Source organism: Suncus etruscus, chromosome 18 (assembly GCF_024139225.1).
Source record: "Suncus etruscus isolate mSunEtr1 chromosome 18, mSunEtr1.pri.cur, whole genome shotgun sequence".
In the NCBI taxonomy this organism is placed as follows: Eukaryota; Metazoa; Chordata; class Mammalia; order Eulipotyphla; family Soricidae; genus Suncus; species Suncus etruscus.
The window spans coordinates 46,072,185-46,094,598 of NC_064865.1; the positions used below are offsets into that span (position 1 = coordinate 46,072,185).

Here is a 22,414-nt window from a genome sequence, read left to right on the forward strand (position 1 = left end):
GTGTCAGGGGAAGCAATGAATCCTTAGTGCTTGATGCAAAGCATGGCGCATTTGCTGAAATCCACAGACCAGACCTGATTGTCCAAACTCTGGGTGTTTTTCCTTAATAATAATGTTGTAACACCAACTTCTAAGTTGCAGTGAATGAATCACACAAATAATTGTTTAGGGAAAAATAAAAGCTTCTGTGGATCCTAGAACTCTGCACTCGCTGCTTCTTTTTCATTATTATTGTTGGGGGGTGGAGGTTTAACTCCTAACTGCTTTAAAAATTAAAGTTCTGGGCCCGGAGAGATAGCACAGCGGCATTTGCCTTGCAAGCAGCCGATCCAGGACCTAAGGTGGTTGGTTCGAATCCCGGTGTCCCATATGGTCCCCTGTGCCTGCCAGGAGCTATTTCTGAGCAGACAGCCAGGAGTAATCCCTGAGCAACGTCGGGTGTGACCCAAAAACAAAACAAAAACAAACAAAAAAAATTAAAGTTCTACCAATAGAATAAAAGAGCTATAATTCCATAACGATGTAAGAGAATCTGCCCATTCATGAACTGGGTGCTACATTTCACAAAAGGCATGCTTTTCTTTTGGTGTGAAGGGAAATGGGGAAAGAGTTAAGTAGAAGATACACCCTAACCAAAAAAGTGGGGAAGGTTGACATCGTTTCTCAGCAGGAACCTTCCAGACATAAGCCCTAAGAGGAGATGAATGAGCACCAACAGTGAGGCAGTAGTGCTAGGCAGTCACCACCCTGTCTAGGTCTGGGCTGCTGTAGGATTCATTTCTTCCAGCATGTTGAATGGTGGCACATGGCTCCGCCCTGCTGCAAAGGCCCATACAAGCTCCTGCTCTGGCTTCTCAGAAAGCTTCCGCTATTTTTAGGCCCCAGCTAATCCATTTGATGCCAGAGGCTGTCACCAGTGACTCCAGCAGAAGAACTGAGATGCCTGGAGACAGAAAGCACATTTGTACAGTTTGAAGGAGGGAGAAGGTACAGGCACCCAGGGCAGGGCCTGGGCAAGGGAACCACCGGGACAGGGCAGGCCACCGAGATGGGAAGCAGGTTCGAAGAGATGGGGCAGCCCCACAATGGCGCTGAGTCTGGAAAAGCCTTGGTCTCAGAATAGTCACTTCAGCAGGAAAATTGAGGGGACAGGATCAGAGTGCAGCAGGGAGGTCGCCCACATGCTTGCTTTGCATGTGGCTGACTCAGGTTACACGGTACCCACTGTGATCCGCTGAGCTCCACCAGCAGTGATCCCTGAGCACAGAGCCCAGAGTCAGTCCTGAGCACTGTCAGGTGTGGCCCAAAACCAAAACCAAAACAAAGAAGCAAACAAAGCTAACACTAAGTAAATTTTTAAGTGACCTTTTTGGGCAATGCTGAGCCTGAGACAGGGGTAGGGAGCAGCAGCACACAGACCAAATACAGAGAATGGGGCTCCCCAAAGAGCTCCTGGGAAGGGTTCATCAGTGCTAATGTCCTCGGCTGGGAAATAGCAGATGCAGAAGTCTTGGCTCCTGTCTCCATCTTCATATGACAAAGGCTGGCTCACCACTAAATCCCTGAGTAATCCTAGTGAGCTCATCTTTTCTGAGTGTAGTTTTCTTTCCAACCATCGGTTCTGTCGTGAGTATTTTCAGCTCAAACTTGGGGGTGCTAACACAGCTGAATGTTTCCAAATTCTTCAGAGAGATGTTTCTAGAGGGCTGGGTCCTAGGATCAGGGAGCCCCCAGGGCCAGGAGCTCAACATGCTCGACCCCAAGCAAGCAAGCTGGGCCCTGTAGCTGCCAGTTCATATAAGGAATCAGAGAACAAATGCATGTAAATGGATTCAGAAACTGGAAGAGGCCCTTGGAAGGACAATTCATCCCAGGGCTAGTTTTCAACCTGACTCCACATTTCTGCATCTGCCCCTTGGGGTCCCAATTCCCACAATTCCCCACCCCGGGATTCTTCTCATCATTGTTTCTCCTGCTGCGCTCAGAGATCTTGACATGTTGGGGGTCACACTGATTTGGAGCTCATTCCTGGACAGGCCACCACACTCAGATAGTAAAAACCACACATCCACATCCCCAATTGCCAGTGAATCATATCAGGCCACTAGCCACCTGCTGGTATCACCCCAGGGCAAGGACCATGCAAACACCCCAAATAGCCTGCTGACCCTGCATTATTCTTTTTCTTCCACTGAGACCACCATGAAGGTTCTCACCTATATCCAATCTTTGCTCCTTCTGTTCCCCAACCCTGGGTATCCATTTGTAACCCCACATGCTTGGGATCTAGGAATTGAACAAACTGAGACTTTCATAGAAATCCTCATCTGCAAAGCAAGTGCTCAGCCCACTGAGCTATCTTTTTTGGCCCTGTATGTTTCCTGATGGAAAATTTGAAAGGTGGGTTGGCCGCTAGAAAGGCCTGACCCTGCAGTTTTTCTACACCAAGCTCCCTTGCTATGTTCCAGAAAACAAAACAAAACACAAACTACACTATAGGCTTCTCCTATAAACTCAAAGATGGTGCCCAACAATTCCATTCTTGGGCATGAATGCGAATTTATTAAAAACAAGGGCTGCCTTGGGGTGAAAGAATTAATCTTAGAAAACATGACTGGAAACTGCTGAGCCTAAAATCCAGGTATCTGGGCTGGAGAGACAGTACAGCAGTAGGGCATTTGCTTTGCACATGGCCAACCCAGGACAGACCTGGGTTTGATTCCTGGAATCCTATATGGTCCCCCAAATCTGCCAGGAGAGATTTCTGAGTACAGAGCCAGGAGTAACCTCTGAGCGACCCCTGGGTGTGGCCCCAAAACAAACACACACACACACACATACACACAAAATACAGAATCTAGGGCTGAGAGTAGGGGGAAACAGTAAACTGAGAGAGGAGTCAAATGGATAGTTATGATGGGGCCTGTTGTTTGGGGGTGCTGGGGAACTGAGAGATGCAACATTACAGAGCTAAGAAAGTGTCTTCCTAAAACTGATTCTTGTTCCTTTCTGAAATAGACTATTGTTGCCCATGACCCATCAAACAAAAGTGGTAAAAACAAGAGCCGGAGAGAGCTAGCACAGCGGTATGGCATTTGCTTCGCATGTGGCAGACCCGGAGGGACCGGTTTGATTCCAGGCATCCCAAATGGTTCCCCATCCAGCCACTCTGCTCTGAGTGCAGAGCCAAAAGTAGCCCCTGAGCTCTGCTGGGTGTGGTACAGAAACCAATCAATCAATAAAGTTTAAAAAAGTGATAAAATAAAATACCCCCCCCCCAAATGCAATCTGTAAATCAAACAACAAGAAGAATCAACTCTACCCAACATCTCTGTCTCTCTCCATCTTGCTAGGAAATAGTGAAGGTGGCACGTAGGTGGGTGGATGGGTGGAAGAAAAAGTTTCTGGGGCTGGAGAGATAGCATGGAGGTAAGGTGCTTGCCTTTCATGCAGAAGGTCATCAGTTTGAATCCCGGCATCCCATATGGTCCCCCTGTGCCTGCCAGGAGCAATTTCTGAGCATGGAGCCAGGAGTAACCCCTGAGCACTGCTGGGTGTGACCCAAAAGCCACACACTCAAAAAATAAAGCGTTTCCTCCCCGCCTAGCATTACCTGGGCGAATGTTACCTGTGCTCGGTGCTCCCCTACAGCGAACTGGATCACGGCCACGCCGGGACTGTGGCTGTCATCGACCCTCTCCACTGTGCTGGAGTCGATCTTCAGGTCACTGCTGATCTCGGCGCTCTGGATGAAATCCTCCGTCTTCAAGTCCTCCACCTTCTTCAGCTCCCCGTTGGCCAGCTGGATGATGGAGCCTTTCATGAAGTACGGGGGCAGCGTAGGGGGTGCCACGGTGGCTGGGGAGGCCACGGATTGCACCACGGGCAGGTGGATCTGGGCCTGCACCATGGCTGGATAGGCGGCCTGTGTGGCCAGGGCCTCGGGGCTGAAGTTCTCGCTCTTGGGAAGGGCTGTGGTGACAAAGGTGTGAGGCACTGCAGCAAACTGGGGTGAGGACGTGACAATGGCCGGGGCTGCACCCGTGCCCTCCAGGTCGGCGCTGCCCACGGGGATGAGCAAGGGCTGGGTGCCCGGAATGACCAGATGTTGAGGCAGGCCGCCGGCATAGGTGATCGCTTGCTGCTGGCCACTTAAGTAGCCGATGACAGGAGGCTGGGTCCCAGCGTAAAAGGCAGTGGCCGGCAGTCCCACGGGCAGGGCCTCAGAGGCGCTGTGTGTGGTCTGGATGACCGTGTGCGGTGACAGCGTGGCCACTGCGGCTGCCTTCACACCATCGGGGCCCAGGGCCTGTTGGGGTGACAGTGCGTAGGCTCGGTGGCTGGCCTTTCCCAGGTGCAGGCCGCTCTTGTCATTGAGGGCCGAGGAGGAGGCAGAAGGGGAGGCCTCGCGGTGGGACATCACCGCCTGGACCTCCAGCTCAGATCCAGGGGTGCCACTGCTGTTGGGCAAAACCATCACCGACGTGCGCACTGCAGAGTTGTCACGGATGCCACTGTAGTCACCAGCGCTGGGGTGTACCACCACATGGTGGTGGTGGTGATGGTGGTGGCGGGACTCGTAGGGATGCTGGGCCACCTTGCCAGCCGCCTTCACAAGGCCCAGCTCAGCTGAGGAAGAAGAGGAGGAGGAGGTGGAGGAGGAGGTAGGTCCATAGCGGCGGCCCTTCTCCATCTCTCCATTCAGGAGCTCCTTGGCCTGCAAGGCCTGCTGCAAACGACTGCTGCTACCAACCAGGCCATCCACGACTTTCTTGGAGGTGGCATCACGGGGTCCAAAGTGACCCCCCGGGGAGGAGTCGCTGTATTGCACGAGCACCTGTGGAGAGGGCCCCAGGGTGAGTGCATGTTGCATCATCGTCGGGTGTGGGTGCAAGTGGACAGGGATGGCCGGGGGCGAGTTCTGTTGCTGTTGTTGCTGCTGTTGTGCGCTGGACAGATGCACAAACTGGTTCTGCTGCCCGGAGGATGATGGAGTCGTCGGTGGTGAGCCTGCAGCCACCAACCCGGGGGGTGTCCTGCCTAGGTGTGAAGGGGGTGGTGGTGGTGGTGGCTCGGCCTTGTGGCTCAGGCTGCCCATGCTGGCCAGCAGGGTGGAATAGGCCTCGAGTTGAGAGCGCTGGGATGGAGTGGCAACCCCTGACGATGCCACACTGCTGCTGGTAGCGGGGCTAGCCGTTGGGGAGATGAGCTGCGAGGGGATGAAGCCCGCATAGGGCCCGCTGTACTGCGAGGAGCCGATGAATTGGAAGGTATGCGGCAGGTGCGCGTATTGCACTGGAGACACCGGGGTGCCCGACGGTGGGTACGCGGTGGGCAGCGTGGAAGTGGCGGCAACGGTGGGCATGGAACGGGGCGCGCTGGGTGGTGAGTAGTCCAGCCCTGAGAGCGCCTTGTGGTGACCCATTGTTGGTTGCAAACCCAGCTCTGCCGCTGCTGCAGCCGTGGAAGCTCCGTGGCGCCCATTGCTGTGGTTGTTGCTGTTGCTGTTGCAGCTACTACTGCCGCTGTGCCCACGACCACCCCCTGATGGGCCACTGAGCCATGGCACGGCCTCTGCACGATGGTTGTCGCTGCTAGGAGGAAGCACTGAACCACCACTGCTACCACCACCACCGCCGCCACCTGCTGCGGCCTTCTCCTCCTGGGCCCGGCTTGGGGCTGGGATCTCACGCTTCTTGGGTGGCAGGCATTCGTTGCTCCGCTCTTGGTTGGATTTCATTTTTCGCCGTCCCCCCTCCACGGTGACTGCTGCAGCTTCACTGGGTGGCGGGCTTGTTGGCCTTGAGGGGCGGACATGGAAAGTCAAGTGGGGCAGCCAGGGTCTTCATGAGGAATCATGTCCCCCCCTTCGGGGCGCCCCGCAGGCAGCTGCTCAGGGACCTGGGAAGAAGGAAGGGGTCAATGGTTGGTGGTCACAGGGAGGAGGAGGAAAGAGAAGAAAGAGAGGGAAAGGCAATGGTCAGCTCCAGCAAAATAAATAATAAATAAATAAATAAATAAATAAATAAAGACAATCCTAGGCCCCCACACTGGCTGGATAGTGCCCAGGGGTGTAGAGAGCTGCTATGGAGTAGCTATGACCATGGTCATGGCCCCCCAAACCCCCTGGGTTGGGATTATCCAGAGCTAGAGCCAAAGAAACTTCTAGCAGATTTCTTCCTTTGCATGCATGAGCTCAGTGCCTCCCCCAAGACTCGCTTTTCAGTGCTCCTTCTCTCCTTTCCCAATGTGCAGTTGCAGGCAATGCACTGTCTTGTTTTCTTTTTTAGAGATGCAGGTTTCATTCGGAACAGAATTTGCAACCCACTGCCAAATCAAGCCAAGTGCATGGGTGCTCTGGCCCCCAAGGAGTCAAGAATGTGGATCTACCCCAATCTTTTCACACACACACACACACACACACACACACACACACACACACACACACACACACACACACACCCCAAGCTTGTTCTCTGCAAGTTTCCAACAAATTCCCAGGACAGCCATTCATGCCATAACAAAACAAACAAGACATCAGTGAGGCAGTTCAGAAACAAGTATGGTTGTAGTTAGGATAGAGAATGCTGCAGGAGGCTGAGTGCTTTGAAATCTCCCTGGTGAAGGTTTTCTACATCCCAAACTTTGCTGTCTGAATTTTCTCTCCACAACTACCTCTGCTTCTCCCTCGGGGCTCCATCACTTAACCTCAACAGGAAAGATATAACCTCTTTCAGCCTGATCTGTGTGTATTGACACAGACAGTGAGCTTCTGGCTGGATTCTTGGTTCCTGCTCGGAAACTGCTGAACTCTGAGCCTCTCTGGCTGTGGGGTGGTCAGCTTCCCCCTCTGCTGTGAACCAGTCCTCAGTCAACCCCAGGAGTTGGGGAAACCAGGGGCTCATGAGTGCTCCCTATCTGTGGCTTTAGGTACGGCTGTGCTTAGGAATTCTAGACTCGCAGGTCAGCCTTTTCTTGCCTCCTCCTTTCTATATGATAACCAAGCTCACACAATGAGTTGTACCTTCAGTATTTGTTCCTCATGCATGCTGATGCCATAGCATGATGATAACCTATGACAACACGGGCCAGTTCTGCTGCCCTATGTCCCCCAACATCTCCATCTACACCCCTACATGGCTTCCATTAAGTTACATCACTCCCACCCCAACAGCACACACACATGTAACGTCCTTTAATGGCCAATGACTTAATCTTTGTTATTTTTTTCTTTTTTTGTTTTTGGGCTACACCCAGCAGCAGCACTCTAGAGAGCACTCTTGGAGTGGGTCAATGGGGCCATATTGGATGCTGGAGATTGAACCCAAATTGACCGTTAAGTAAGGTAAGGTGCAAAAAAAAAAAAGTAAGTAAGGTGCAAAGCAAGCACCTTACTTACCATACTATCACTCTAGCCTACCTGGCTATAATTTTTCTATACAAACATCAGGACCACAGGACAAAGGTCATAAAGCCCACCTTTAATGAATTCGACCAGATCATTAAAAAGGTGGAAGTGAGAAATTGGAAGTCTGAATATCAAAGTAGGTTGCAATCCTATGAGAAAATTAGATTTCTCATATGGTAGGAGAGGTAATGAAAACAAAACAAAATAAAACAAAATAAACCATAGGGCTGGAGAAATAGCACAGCAGTAGGGTGTTTGTCTTGCATGCAGCCGAGTCGGGATGGACCTGGGTTCAATTCCTGGCATCCCATATGGTCTCCCAAGCCTGACAGGAGTGATTTCAGAGTGAAGAGCCAGGAGTAACCCCTGAACGCTGCTAGGTGTGACCCCCCAAAAAAAACCCCAAAATAAATAAATAAACCATAAAAATCTAAAATATTGGCAGAGGAGAGTGGTGAAGAGATAATACAGAAAGTAAAGCATAAACCTTGTAAGCCCAGAGCACACTGGGTGTGGTTCCATCCCCCCATCAATAATTAAAATATTCAGTCAGGGATATAATTCAAATGACATATCACACGGCTTACACAAGTGATGCCCCTATTTGATTTCAAGCATGCAGACCTCCTACCTCAGCACTCTGGGTAATTCCACCAACAAGAACAACTTAAGAAAAGTCCTTTTATTTATGCTATTTATAGATTTTTTGGGCCATGCCCATAGTTCTCAGGGCCTATTCCTGGATCTGTGCTTAGAAATGACTCTATGCTGGGCTTTGAGAACCATATACAGTGCCAGGGATTTAATTTGTTTTGTCACATGCAAAGCAAATGACAACCCCTCAAATAATCTTAACATATTGACTGAGGATATGACTCTGTTAAGGAACACACTCTGAATGTGTGAGCCCCTGGGCTTGATCCCTGGCATCACCCACAAAAACTCTAAAATATTTGTGCCAAAGAAGGATCTGTGTCAAAGGAATCATGACAGTTACATGCCCAACCCAACTGCTCAACCTAGGCTTTTAGAAGTCCCAAACAACCATATCTGGTCTAGTTTTCTCTTCAAAGAACGCAGTATGTGATTTCCACTAAATACTTGCAAATGGATTACAATGGTAGTACTAGTTTCAAATAGTGACAAAATAAAATCAGACATAATTTTATTTCAATAAAATTAAACACATGCACCAAAAAAAATCAGCTGCCCCCTTGGGTTGCTTCAGAAGGAATGCGGGGTGTAGCTAAGTGGTAAAGCCTTGGTCTGAACTGCAATGCCACCCCTGGAAATGCCTCTCCTCCCTGCCAGGGAATGCCTAAGCTTTTAGGGGGGCTCAGGCCACCAGATGTATCCTCAGATTTTCCTGGTGGGTAGAACTAATTTAACCCCCATGAGGTTCCTCAAAAGGCCTGCTGTGGATGCCTTTTTCCCCTGCGTGCATAGTTGAGGAATTTCCAAAGGGAAGCCTGGCATTACATTTTCAGCCAGTATTTGACTTATCTCTCCTTTGTATATATCAGGCAAAATAATAGCTTCTATCAAATAATTTGGCTCAGAAATTTCAGCACCAAAGTTTATTTGAGAACCCCTTATTCTGGATATAGTCAGCCCTTAAAAGCAAAGACAATTTTTACTCTTTGCAACTGCAGTTTCTGGTAATCAAGGGCATAACCCGAATGCAGATTTTGATTATTGACTCTCCTTTAGAAATAGGGACGCTCATTCTTGGGGATTTTGGTACCGCCCTTTACTTGACCTCTGAAAATATAAAGTCCAGCCTAGAAAGATCAAGTTTCTAGATATTTCCTACTTCCTCCTAATCCTGATTTTGCATTTAAAGCAAGCTTGCTAAGAGTTACCCTGAGCTATGACCTTCTCTCTTGTAACTTAGAATTTTTATAGTCACACCCATAGCTTAGGTATTGTTATTGTTATACTAGGCTTTGTGATTACAATTATTCTTCACCTGTGGCTAATTTTACCCCTATAAATCCCCCTGCTCAAAAATTAAACTTGTCGCACTCCTGCCAGAAACGTGTTGACCCCGCATTCTCTGTGTGGTTCCATTTATTTCATATTTCATATTTTTCCATACACCTGGTTTGAGCAACCCACTCTCCCTGAAGTGAATTCACCGAAATCACACTGGCGCTGTAAGACAGAAGACGCTTGCAGCACCTCCCCATAAGAGACATGTACTGACAGGGATCACTCATTTTTCTATTTCATGATCTTGAATTTGTTTTTTGTTTGTTTTTTGGAGGAAACATACTCAGTGGTTCTCCTGGAGCTCTGCTCAGAGGACTATATGTGGTACTGGCAACTGAACCCAGGTCAGATATAGTTGCTCAGTATACTTTATCCTCTCCATAATGAGTCTTTCTTAAGAAAGTGAACTTTTGGGGCTGGAATAATAGCACAAGTTTGATCCCCAGCATCATATGATCCCCTGAGCCTGCCAGGAGCGATTTCTGAGTGCAGAGCCAGGAGTAACCCCTGAGCACAGCCAGTGTGGTCCCCCCAATTTTTTTAAAAAGAGAGAGTAGTTAATTGTTAGTGTATTCTCTCTCTCTCTCTCTCTCTCTCTCTCTCTCTCTCTCTCTCTCTCTCTCTCTCTCTCTCTCCCACTCTTTAAAATTTTTAACTACACTAACAACTAACATGACTGTTAATGAGTGAGAGAAGTAGAATGCCTGTCTTAAAGACAGGCCAGGGGTGGGGAAGGAGGGGTATGGGAGGCATTGGTGGTGGGCATGTTGCACTGGTAAAGGGGGGAGTGTTCGGTTTATGACTGAAACCTAACTACAATCATGCTTGTAATCATGGTTAGATAGACATTTGAAAGAGAGAGAGAGAGAGAGAGAGAGAGAGAGAGAGAGAGAGAGAGAGAGAGAGAGAGAGAGAGAGAGAGAGAGAGAGAGAGAGAGAGAGAGAGAGAGAGAGAGAGAGAGAATTCTTTTCCCCCTTGGTTTTTGGGCCACTCTTGGAGGTGCTCAGGGATCATTTCAGTGGCAGGGATTGAACTTGGGTCACGTGCAAGGTAAGCAAGCCCCCTCTCTTTTGTACTATATAGTTATCAAGCCCCAAGAAAAGGAACTGAGTTACTCCCACATCTCCAGGCCAACTTGCCAAGTTAGGCTCTCCATGCGCCCCCTGCTGGCCCTAGAGCAACACTGATGGTCTAAACACGATGGTCTAAACACCCTTCCTACCCCCCAGGATTTCATTAGGGATGGCCATGTCAGAATCCGAAATGAGAATATTTACATATAGTAGGCCCAGCCTGCAAGGGAATAGGTTAATTAGCCCAAGGCATCTCTAGGGAGGGGAAGAAGCAGCAGCATAGAAGTCCTTTCAAAGCCAAGCAAAATGTCAAACACAGTCAGAAAAAGATCCATTAGCAATGCAAATGTGACATTGCCAGTCCACCAAATGTACAGAACACAAAACTAGAAAACCCTGCTAAAGGTACATTTTTCTTTTTTTTTTTTTTTTTCAGGGATCTGTCCTTGGTGGACTGGAGCAAGAATGCTAAATTGAATCTCAATAAAGCCTCAGTTGATTTCTGCTCTTGGTGTTGAAACACTAGCTTAGTGGAGCCTAAAGATCCATGTTGATATTCCGCCTCTGGGTGCTATTAGAAGCAAGACACATCGTCTTAGAACACACATTCGAATGCAGTTTTTTCTGGAAGGTTTCCCTTCGTAAACATCTTTTGCAAACAATATTGATGCTAACTCAAACATCAGGGTAAAAACAAGAGCAACCTAGGGCCAGCCTGATGACAAATTTAACTCCTCCATTCAGAAAGGCAACATCTGCTATTTATCAGGGACGGGTTCTTTAAAGATGGGGACTCCTGCCCTAGTGCTCCCTCTGTTCCTAGGTCCATCTGAGCCTCGGGTCAGACAGAAACACAGAAATGGCAGGAGTTTGTCTTGCTGTGTTTTCAGAGAATCACTAGAGGGAGCTACAGGATACAGCAATGTCCCTCTGTCTCCAGTCATGAGACTAAATTGTAAAGGAGGAGGGCAGTTCGCCAGGGAAAAGGAAGAGAGAGAGAAAAATAATAATAATAAAAAAGACAAGATGAAGGGAGAGAGGAGTTTCTGCTTTGGGGTTTAGGGGGTTCTTTTTCCTGATGTATACAAATGGCCTAAATCTCCCAGCTGCTTGCTGAGAGCAGGAGTAAAGAAGTGTTCCAGCCTTGGGGCCACAACTAATGACACAGGTGTAGACCACACTGTTTCAATTCAATTATTAGAAAAGGGAGCAGGCAAGGAAGGGAGTTAGGAAATGAACGGAAACACTGAGTGATGGAGAGTTTGCTGTGTAGTATTTGCTTAGAAAATCACTTTTTCTGGGCTGAGAGCGAGAGTCCAGAAAGAGGGTGTAAGCCTTGCACATGGCTGACCCAGGTTTGATCCCTGACATCCCATATGGTCCCTCTGAGCTTGCCAGGAGTAATCCCTAAGCACAAAGCCAGGAGATGGGTCCAAAAGAAAAAAAGAAAAAGAAGGAGAAAAAGAAAAAGAAAAGTAGTGTTCCATGTACGTTCATCGCAAACATCTTGACATCAAGATTTATCCCTACCAGCACTTAAAAATTCAGTTTAGGTGATGGCTCAGGGGCCACAGATACATGTTGTGCTTGTACAAGAAAGTGAGCTCTCCCCTGGACATGCCAGCAGGCAGAAGTCTGCTGATCTTGCTTTTCACTTGGGAAACTGTGGTGTTAAAGCTTATCTTCAGGGTCCAAATCACAGATCACAAACTATGTTAGGACTCAGGTCTGGCTGACTTCAAAGACCCAGTCAGGTCCCTTGGCTTAGAATTCACTGTGTGGGTGCTGCCTGGAACAACTCATTACATTCCTTTATTTATTTTTTGGGGGCCACACCTGATAGTACTCAGGACTTACTCCTGGAAGGCTTAGGGGTTGTGGATGGAACCCAGGTTAGATCTTGCTGCATGCAAGGTAAGCTCCCTATCTGCTGTTCTATCACTCTGGACTCTGGCCTCCACTTATTTTTTTTTAATCTTCTGGAGTCTTATTGGGACAGATTTTGTATATTAAATTGTTTTTTTCATTAACCAGAGAGAAACTTCTGGGTGTAGTGTCTGATAACTTTGAGTACATTCTGGACTCCTGGATGGACCCGGTTTTCACTGAAAGAACAAAACTTTTCATGTGATGAGTAACATGCTGGCATTCTTTGAGAATTTTGGAAACCACATGCTTAGTTAGCTCCATGGTCCAAGGCCTGAAAATTGAGAAGAGGAGGAGGATCCAGGACATGGTGGAGAACCTCAGTGTGGATCTGTCCTGCCGCTCCAGCATAACACCAGGGACATCAGGAGGAGAAAAGAATTTGGTGTGAATTAAAAAGCAGTGAATGAGTCTACTTTGATTCTGGAAACTTCCTGCCCAGTTAGGAGACAGAAAAACTGCAACTTATATGGGGGCATGAACTCAAGATCTCAGAAATTGACACCCCCCCAAATCCTTTGAATTGATTACATGATGGAAGGAGAGTTGATATCTTGTAGGATAAGTCTCAAAACCAGCCTTTATCCTGCGGATCTAGGCCTGTTAAGGATGAAGAATGGTGGTGCATGCAGTAGGGTTTTTGCCTTACATGCGCTAACATAAGATGGACCAAGGTTCTATCTCTAGAGTCCCATATAGTCCCCCAAGCCAGGAGCAGTTTCTGAGTGCATAGCCTAAAGTAATCCTGAGTGTCACCGGATGTGGCCCCCAAAAGCAAAAAACAAACAAACAAATAAAAAACCCAAACAAAAGAAGGATAGAGAATGGAGATTTCAGGATAGCACATGCCCTCAGGTGTCATTGGATTCCCAAAGAAAGTGGGGTCATAGTCCTGAGACTGTTTTTTTTTTTTTTTTTTTTTTTTTTTTTTGTGAGGGAGGGCAGTTACAGGAATTGAACTCAGGCCCTTACACGTGTCAATACATGCTATACCACTGAGTCATGTCCCCAAACCCTGTCCAGTGAATCTTGATTATTCAGTGTCAGCACAAGCATGCCAAAATCTATTTTTAGTTCTCTTCTATTCAACATTGTATGAGTGATTTGGTTATCGTAGTGGGAGCTAACAGAAGGCTGGAAGGGAGGCTTAACGTATTATTGCAGTTAATATTCAAATATACTCTCCGAAGCTGGAAACGATGGCAGAAAACCAAGAAAGTGAAGATTAACGAGTGGATGTAGACCTGTCTGTCCTTGGTTTCAAGAGCTCAAATTAGCACAGTTGCAAGCTTGGGGAGATCTGGCTCAAGAAAGGTTCAAATGGAAAAGAGCAAATGGAATTTTGTTCTTGTTGTTGTTGTTGTTTTTGTTGTTGACTAAATATTTCACATGGAAATTAGTCAGAGGGAGAGAGAGAGACACACAGAATAGTCTCACTCATCTATGGGTTTTAAGAAAAATAAAAATCATCTTTGTAACAATCCTCAGAGACAATGAGAGGAGGGCTGGAACACCAGCTCACTCCATGAAGCTCACCACAAAGAGTGGTGAGTACAGCTATAGAAATAACTACACAGAGAACTACCATAATCATGTGAATGAATGAGGAAACTGGAAAGCCTGTCTGGAGTACAAGTGGGGGTGGGGTGGGATGGAGGGAGATTTGGGACATTGGTGGTGGGAATGTTGCACTGATGAAGGGGGGTGTTCTTTACATGACTGAAACCTAATCACAATCATTTATGTAATCAAGATGTTCAAATAAAGAAGAAAAAAATAAATATTTCACATGAACCAACAGTTTGGTAAAGAGCTGGAGTCATTGGAATTTTCATAAAATAAAAGCACCATTTACCCCCAAATTGTGTGGGGTGAACCAGGTAATCAGAGGGGCCCTGAATCTGTGAATTTTCTCACTGAATAGGTTCAAGCAGGGTTAGCCAAGAAACACTGAGCATCCCTTGGGAGACACCCTCTGATTTAAAAATAAATAAATAAAAATATAACTTCCAAAGTAAGAGAATCAATATACAATCAGAACGATGACTTTGAAATCACAGTTCAGCAAATGAAAGAAAGTGGGTGCTAGAAAGGTGGTGTTGGTGGAGGGAGGATTAGCTGGTTAAGAGGGTTATTTGGAGCGATGGGGTGGTCTGGGCACCAGGCAGGGAAAGTGAGGGCGAAGACACTCAGCCATGCATCTTGGACAATGGCAGATCCCACGTCTAGTTCCAATTTGTAAAGGGCAGGAAGCCATGGGCCTGGAGAGATAGCACAGCGGTGTTTGCCTTGCAAGCAGCCGATCCAGGACCAAAGGTGGTTGGTTCGAATCCCGGTGTCCCATATGGTCCCCCGTGCCTGCCAGGAGCTATTTCTGAGCAGACAGCCAGGAGTAACCCCTGAGCACCACTGGGTGTGACCCAAACCCCCCCCCCCCCAAAAAAAAAGGGCAGGAAGCCAGCTCTAGGTTCTGCTGAGCAGAAGTCATGGGAGCTCTTATAAGAGGCTACGCTACCTGCAGAGCAAAGGGTAGGTTGATGGTTGGGGGAGGACTCCCCTGGAGCTGCCCACAAGCCCAGGCCAAGTTTGCAGACTTGCCTTGTGGTCTGAGCCCACTGGCCAGACCTTTTCCGGGTAGAAATCATGCTCCTGACTTTGATATTTTTCTCCAGTTCACACACATTTTATGACAGCGAGTCCATCCTGTGTGTCCATGTCTGGCCAGGAAGCCTTGGCTACTTTCCAATTTGCTTCTTTGTCTTCACTGACAATGAGTAAATACTGGCTCTCTCTGCTGGACCCAGCATGGACTTCCACTGGACAGGACCATGTGGCAGAAGGGGAAAGGGGTGCATAGTTTCCATGCCAGGTCAACTCAGGTCAGAAACTGCCTGAGAGGTAAGTATCAGCCTCTCAGGTGGTTCCAGTTAGTAGAACAAGTCATCAGAAATATTCAACCCAGTGCTCAGCTTTCCTGCCCTATGCTGTACCCCATGGTAGAGGGCCCAGAGCCTTGCTCTTCACATAAATGAGTGAGGGCCTGAGCAGATAAATTGTTTAGTTGAATAGGGTGCTGGCTTTGAACATGGCCAACTGGGGTTCAATCCAGGAATAAAGGAAGGAGGGAAGGAAGAAATAATGAAGGAAGGAGGGAGGGAGGATGGGAGGAAGGAAAGAAGGGAGAGAGGGAGGGAGGGAGGGGGGAAGGAAGGAAGGGAGAGAGGAAGGGAGGAAGTAAGGAAGAAAGGGAGGGGGAAAGGAAGGAGGGTAGAAAGGAGGGAGGGAAGGGGAAGGGAGGTACAGAAGGAGGGAGGGAAGGAAGAAAGGAGGGAAAAAGGAAAGGAAGAAGGGAAAAGGAAGAAAAGGAAGGAAGGAGGGAGGGAGGGAAGGAAGAAGAAAGGAAAGAAGAAAAGGAGGGAGGCAGAAAGAAGAAAATAGATTTCTAAGAAACAGTGGTATTTTGTTTCTGAATGGGGTTATACGGACGGATCAGTTTTGGGACCCTCTGACCCACCACCCATCTCATCCCCACTTTCCCCAGAACACTCTGCTTTGCATTAGCTACAGATCACCCCAGCAGTGGGTGAAACTTCTTGAGCACAAGCCACCTCTGGAATCACCTTCCCCAGCAGACAGGGACAGAGAATCTGGGGCTTTCATTAGTGGGTCTGGCAGGCTTTGGAAGCGGGTGACAGGTGGGAATGGGCATCGAATGGGGCTGGGTCTGAGAACACTTGAGGCACACTCTACGTGGATTTATAAGGGCAGGAAGAGAGTGCAGGTAGTGAGCTCCGCTCCCTCGTAATGCAGCTCTCTGAACTTTCTGGGGTTTCTGGGTCGCTGGTGTCTTCTGGCAGCCGGCCCTGCTGGAATTCCTGGAAAGGCTCAAGATGGAAAAATATTCTCTTAGAGGGAAAACCATCTGGATGGAAATAGGTCCCGAGTGAATTGTCCAACAGGGGCTGAAGTTCTTAAGAAAAGCCGAAATGCCTTTCTGGCCAGATCTTTCCTGGGTTCGTACAAAAGCAAATACTTTTCGATGGATTCACAGCCTGGCCAGCTCCACCAGCTGGCCCAAATCTTGGCTGTAGGGGGGAACCCCACTGATGCCTGTCACCTCCCTGCAGGGCTCTACCATCAATGACCTTGGGAAAGGCCCTCTTCTCCTTCCTGGGACTGTTGGAGAAGGTGAAATGATGCAGCCACAGCTTCCAGGCAGCTGGTGACCCTGAAGGGGTGTTGCCAGCTATGCGAAAATAATACGGAGATGCCTTACAAACTAAAAATAGGATGCCCGAGGACCCAGCGATGCCACCTCTGACATTTTATCTGAAGATGACAAACTCACTAACTCGAAAACATATCTGCATGCCTGGTTCACTGCAATAATATTCACAATCTGAGGATGGAGCAGTCCCAGTGTGCCCCCATGGAAGCATGGTAAGAAAAAGGGACACACACACAAAGGTTAACAGACTCACACGTACACTTATAGTCACACGTACACAGATAGACACACACTCAAACTCACACACACTTGCACAGAATCATATACACACACACCTACCCTCACACACCCATGTACTCACATGCGGACACATGCAGGCTTATACTTACAGTCACTTCCACACACATTTGCACACACTTACATACACTCACACTCATAGACACACACAGACACACTTGTTGTACATGAAAATATTTCCATAAGATTATTCTTTGCCTGTTGTCCCACCTTGATCTTCCATGTGGGGGCGCTGTGGAGAGCTGAATAAATAGTTTGGGAGTGAGGTGTTCAGGGTCTTTGGCCAGAGTTGGCTAGTTGGCTCAAGGTGTGTTTTGGAACCAGCAGCAGGCTGACAAAGGACTCTCTTCACCCAACCTTTTACCCCTTAACCCTCCTGTCTGTGTGGATTATTTGCTGCAGATAAATATTACCAAGATCTCCCCCCAAAAGGGGACAAGGGGATGGGAATCCATTTCTCATTTTGGGAGCTCTTTGTTGATACACAAACAATCAACAAAGGAGTAAATAGGACCCAACAAATGGGGGCAATAACACTCACTCATATGCTCATATACAATTTCACATATTATAAACACACCACTTGCTTACATTCTCTCTTTCTCTGTCTCTCTCTCTCACTGGACATTCTATCCTATACAGCAATGTGGCTGAATGGCACAGATGTCAGAGAGAGAAATCCAACAGTCTCAATTCACATGCACAGCAACTAGGCAAGTAGACACAGGGAGTGGGTTGGGTGTGCAGGAGGTAGAAGGTGTGTGGAGGGGAGGCAATTTGGGTGTAAGGGGTTAAAAGGAACAAAATTTCTGTTACAAAGAACTTCTGGGCTATAGGGCACAGAATGGCTAGTATTGTATTGCATATATAAAATCTGCTAATAGAGTAATTTTTGTTTGCTTATTTAACTCAAGAATTTATTTCTTGCAGGCCTCAAGAGATTTCAAAAGCTCTCATCAAATGAGAAAAAAACATATAACTGTGTAAACTGGGTGTTAAACAAACTCATTGTAATGATCATTTTTGCAATGTAAACTGATGATGAATCATGATGTTGCATAGTTGAAACTAATGAAAATTTTTATTAACATGTCAATTGTTCCTCAATTTCTTTTATTTGGCGGGGCCACACGCAGCAGTCCAAGAGGTGATTTCTGATTCTGTAATCAGGAGTATTATATTTCAAAGAAAACACACTAATGTGAGTAGGCTGGAGAGAATACGGAGGGTAAGGCTCTTGCCTTGCATGCAGGACATTCTGGTTCCATCCCCATCACCACATATGGTCCCTGACCACTTCCAAGAGTGATGCCTGAGCACACAGCCAGGGTGTGGCCCAAACCCCTTCACCAATGGTAAAATAATGCATTGAAAATAAAGAATTCTAATGTAGAAAGCATACAGGAGTATGCTTCTTTAGGGATTCTGGCTGTATCATAGTTAGAATCAGGGCTGGGGAACATGCACCTGTTATTTCTGATGATTGGTTTAATATTCTTGTTCTTATGTCATGTATCTTACTATTTATATTTCATCAAGCTCACATATACATGGGCATCTTTGGAAAGTTAAGATAATATATGACTATAAATCTGGGGATACATCTGGTGGGCTGAGCTCCCCTAATAGTTTATGCATGCCGTGGCAACTATTATTACTATAACTCGACAGGTCACATCTTAGTAATATTATTGTTTCTTCTCAGGAGACATGAAATAGCAGAAAGAACAGACTCCATAGACAGAAACCTCACTTGACCTCCCTCACTTCTCTATTACTTTTTGTATTTTAATGTACTTTTTATTACACTCAAAATCATGCATGTGTGAAACTTAGGGAGGCGATAATTTCTACACAGTACCAATTCTAACAGATATCTTGGCCTATAAAAATGCGGCAAATCAATAATGCATAGATCCTGGTATCATGCATAACTCACCAAATGGTAGCTATTATAATTATAAGGCAAATGTTTCTTCCTCCATCCCCATTCTTACCAACTTTTTTCTATGGCTAATCTCTCTTGATTCCACAATCAAATCCAAATAACACCTCCAAATAATAGTCTTTCTCAAGTTTGGGGCTTAATCCCCAAACCTGTGGTTTCTACACTAGGAAAAGTAACTGGTTTCTGAGAACTGGTTTCTTTGGAAGAAACATGGGGTTACATTTATAATTGTTCCTGGAGGACTGGCCCCAGGGACACTGAAAATCATAAAAGCAAATCTATAGAGACAAACAGAATTAGGGAAAGGTGAGAGACCAAAGAAAAACTTTTGGTGTTTGTGAGCCAAGTAAAAGGGTTCAAGTCTGCCCCCTCACCCACAGCACTTCTTAGATGAGTCACTGCCAAAAGGCCTAGTGAGGAAACAGTTTCTTCTTCCCACATTCCCTAGAGAGGGTGGCCAGCTGTCCACTTATATACACTCTTATAGGCTCTGCTACAAGCCATGGGCCAAAGAGCAAAGGACCAGTAGTAGGGACTATTTCTTTGGAGTCTACCAAACCCCCAGGGTCCTGATTTCTGAATTAGAAGATTTAGCTAGACAAAGGCTATTCTGGCCCTAAAGCTTCCTGCAAGGATCTCTAATCATGCACTTATCTTGATGTGGCTGGAAGGAAGGACAATAGAAGGCTCTGAAACCCAAATAACTAACAGGTCCCTTCTGCTGGCTGGTCACATTGAACTTCTCTAAGCTGCAGTCAGGGCAACTTCATAGTCCCTCAGATTCAAGAAGCCCTGAGACCTCCTGGGACTCAGTCTCCTGGTGGTAGCATCCTGGAGCTGCCCTTTACAGGAGAATATAATGCACTTACTGACCTAGCCAGGGTTGTGACCTGCCTGACATGACAAGCTTCTTCTTCTTTTCTTCTTCGTCTTCTTCTTCTTCTTCTTCTTCTTCTTCTTCTTCTTCTTCTTCTTCTTCTTCTTCTTCTTCTTCTTCTTCTTCTTCTTCTTCTTCTTCTTCTTCTTCTTCTTTTTTGTTTTGGGGTCACACCTGGTGGTGCTCAGGGTTACTCTTGGCTCTGCACTCAGAAATCGCTCCTGGCAGACCCCAGGGGACCATATGGAATGCTGTGAATCGAACCTGGGTCTGTCCTGGGTTGGTCGCATGCAAGGCAAATGCCCTACTGTTGTGCTATTGCTCCGGCCTTACATGACAAAAGATCAAACTCATTATGGATTCTCTGATTCAAACGTCCTGAAATCCAGTCCTTGACTGATGCACTGGTAGGTGTGTTGTGGAGCATGAACCTCTTCTTCTTTGCTCTCAACTACTGGCGGATGCTCATGAGGTCTCTCTGTCTGGGACGTTGGCCTATGAGGTTCATCATGGGCCATCAGGTGGATGGCCCAGAGGAACTAGTGACTCTAAAATCACATCTGTCTAATCTGAAATGGAAGACCAGCATGCTATTGGGATGCATACAAAACTCCCAAACCCAAATTCTGAGGTTTTCCTGGATGCATAACTCTCCAATTCTTGTGAAGAATGGCATGTTGACCCCTCTTCAGACCGCTGCTCTGTTGATATCCTTTTCTCTTTACCCTTTTCTGTAGTCAACTATAACCATGCATATGGACTATGCATATGAACTTGCTGTGGGCAAGTTCAGTGAGTACCACTAGTAAATGATCTAATATTAGCATTGTTTGGGGAGTCCTCCACACTTATAATGGACATTAGAAGAAAGGGAGGTCTTGTAACTTTTATCCAACTGTATAGTTGGCCCAGGAGCACCTCAGAGCTCTTGAGGATTACAGCTATAAATAGATCAAGCCGTAAAAGAAATTCAATAAGTGAAGTCTAGCTCCTTTCAGGGTTTCAAGGATACTTAGGCTATAAAGGTTTAGGTCAATCCAAGTCTCTGGATCTCCACAGAGTGGCCAGTGGACAGGGAGATAAGTGGAACAGAAAGCGGGGAGAAGAATTCATACTGTGTGTGCTTAGATCTGCAGAGGAGATGCCCCCATGGCTGCCATCTAGTGGCACATCTATCAAAAGAATCCATGCATTTATTTATTTTTGGTTTTTGGGTCATACCTGGCGATGCTCAGAGGTTATTCCTGGCTCTTTGCTTAGAAATCGCTCCTGGCAGGTTCGGGGGACCATGTGGGATGCTGGGAATTCAACCTGGGTATGTCCCTAGTTGACTCCATCAAGGCAAATGCCCTGCTGCAGTTCTATTTCTCTGGCCCATGCTTTCCTTTTCTAGAAGTAACGGAGGCAACCCCAAATTTGCTTGTGTCTCAATAGTCTCAGTCTGCTGCTGAGCACCTCTGACTGATGAGAACTCTCCTTCATGGACACTGGATACTGAAGACCCAAAGAGACCAGACATTGCTCTGGGCTCCTCCCGACTTTGTCCTCCAGACACTTGGTGACTGTTGCCTGTCTAGGATAATCCCAATGCAGATGTGTTCCTGGTTATGTTTCAGAATAGTGGGAAAAACTTCAGAGCCATAGTCTCAGGGAACACCCCTTCACCTGTAGATTAAGAAATCCCCCTTCAATGTACCTGGCTAACCTGAGAAGCTTTAAAAATCAAGATTCACGTCCAAAGTCATGCCAGACCAATTGAAGCTCTCCGAGGTGTAAGCCAGGACCCACATTTAGAAACAACACAAGGTAAGAGATGGACTAAAGGAGACATCCAGGGATAAGAGAGGCCCTGAGTACTGTGGTGGTGGTGGTGGTGGTGGTGACGGTGCAGCAACTTTGTTCTTCCAGATCCTGATGATGAACAACACTGCAGCCATGTTATCTCAGCTCCCACAAAAGCATGTCTATGTTTGATTCTGGATCTAGGAGATAGCACAGTGGTCATAGCACATGCTGCATATGCTGATTCACACCTGAGCCCGGGTATCATGCAACCTCCCAAGATGCAGCCCTGAATGTTCCTAAGCACTGTTGAACTGGTATTCCTGGCACAACAAGCAAAAGTTGCACCTCAATCTCAGTCTTCCCACTGAAACCATTGGTCTGGTTGACTGAGTTTTTTGGGAGAGGCCCCAGGCCCATTGGGTATACTTGGGACTCTCCCTCCTTTAAAATTATTCTAATGTATAGCAGAGAAGAGCACCCCGATATTGTTCCATTAACCCCTTCATCACTTACTGATGTTAAAATGCAGCCTCCAAATCTGCTCCCCCATCCTGCCCCTTGCCAGTAGGAAGATGACATTCTTAATTTTAAATAAATGGCCTGTCCACAATAATGGCATTTCGCACTTATGAGGGGGAATGCTATTTTTTTTAAAGGGAAAATAGGGGTTGGAGCAATAGCGCAGCAGTAAGGCATTTGCCTTGCACAAGGCTGATCCAGGATGGACCTCGGTTCAATCCCCAGCATCCCATATGGTCCCCCAAGCCAGGAGTCATTTCTGAGCGCATAGCCAGGAGTAACCCCTGAGTGTCACTGACTATGGCCCCAAGAAACCAAACCAAAACAAAACAAAACAAAAACAACAAAAAGGGGGAAAAT

General features: G+C 47.0%; 1 protein-coding gene across 1 annotated transcript in view; it reads right to left on the bottom strand.

Moving 5' to 3' along the window:
* The window catches only part of ATXN1 (ataxin 1), a 373,070-nt gene that overhangs the window by 8,706 nt on the left and 341,950 nt on the right, over positions 1-22,414 (bottom strand). The window contains exon 5 of the mRNA XM_049765242.1: positions 3,629-5,901. Coding sequence (XP_049621199.1) covers positions 3,629-5,740 — 2,112 coding nt within the window. The 5' untranslated portion in view covers positions 5,741-5,901. The remainder of the gene's footprint in view (positions 1-3,628; positions 5,902-22,414) is intronic.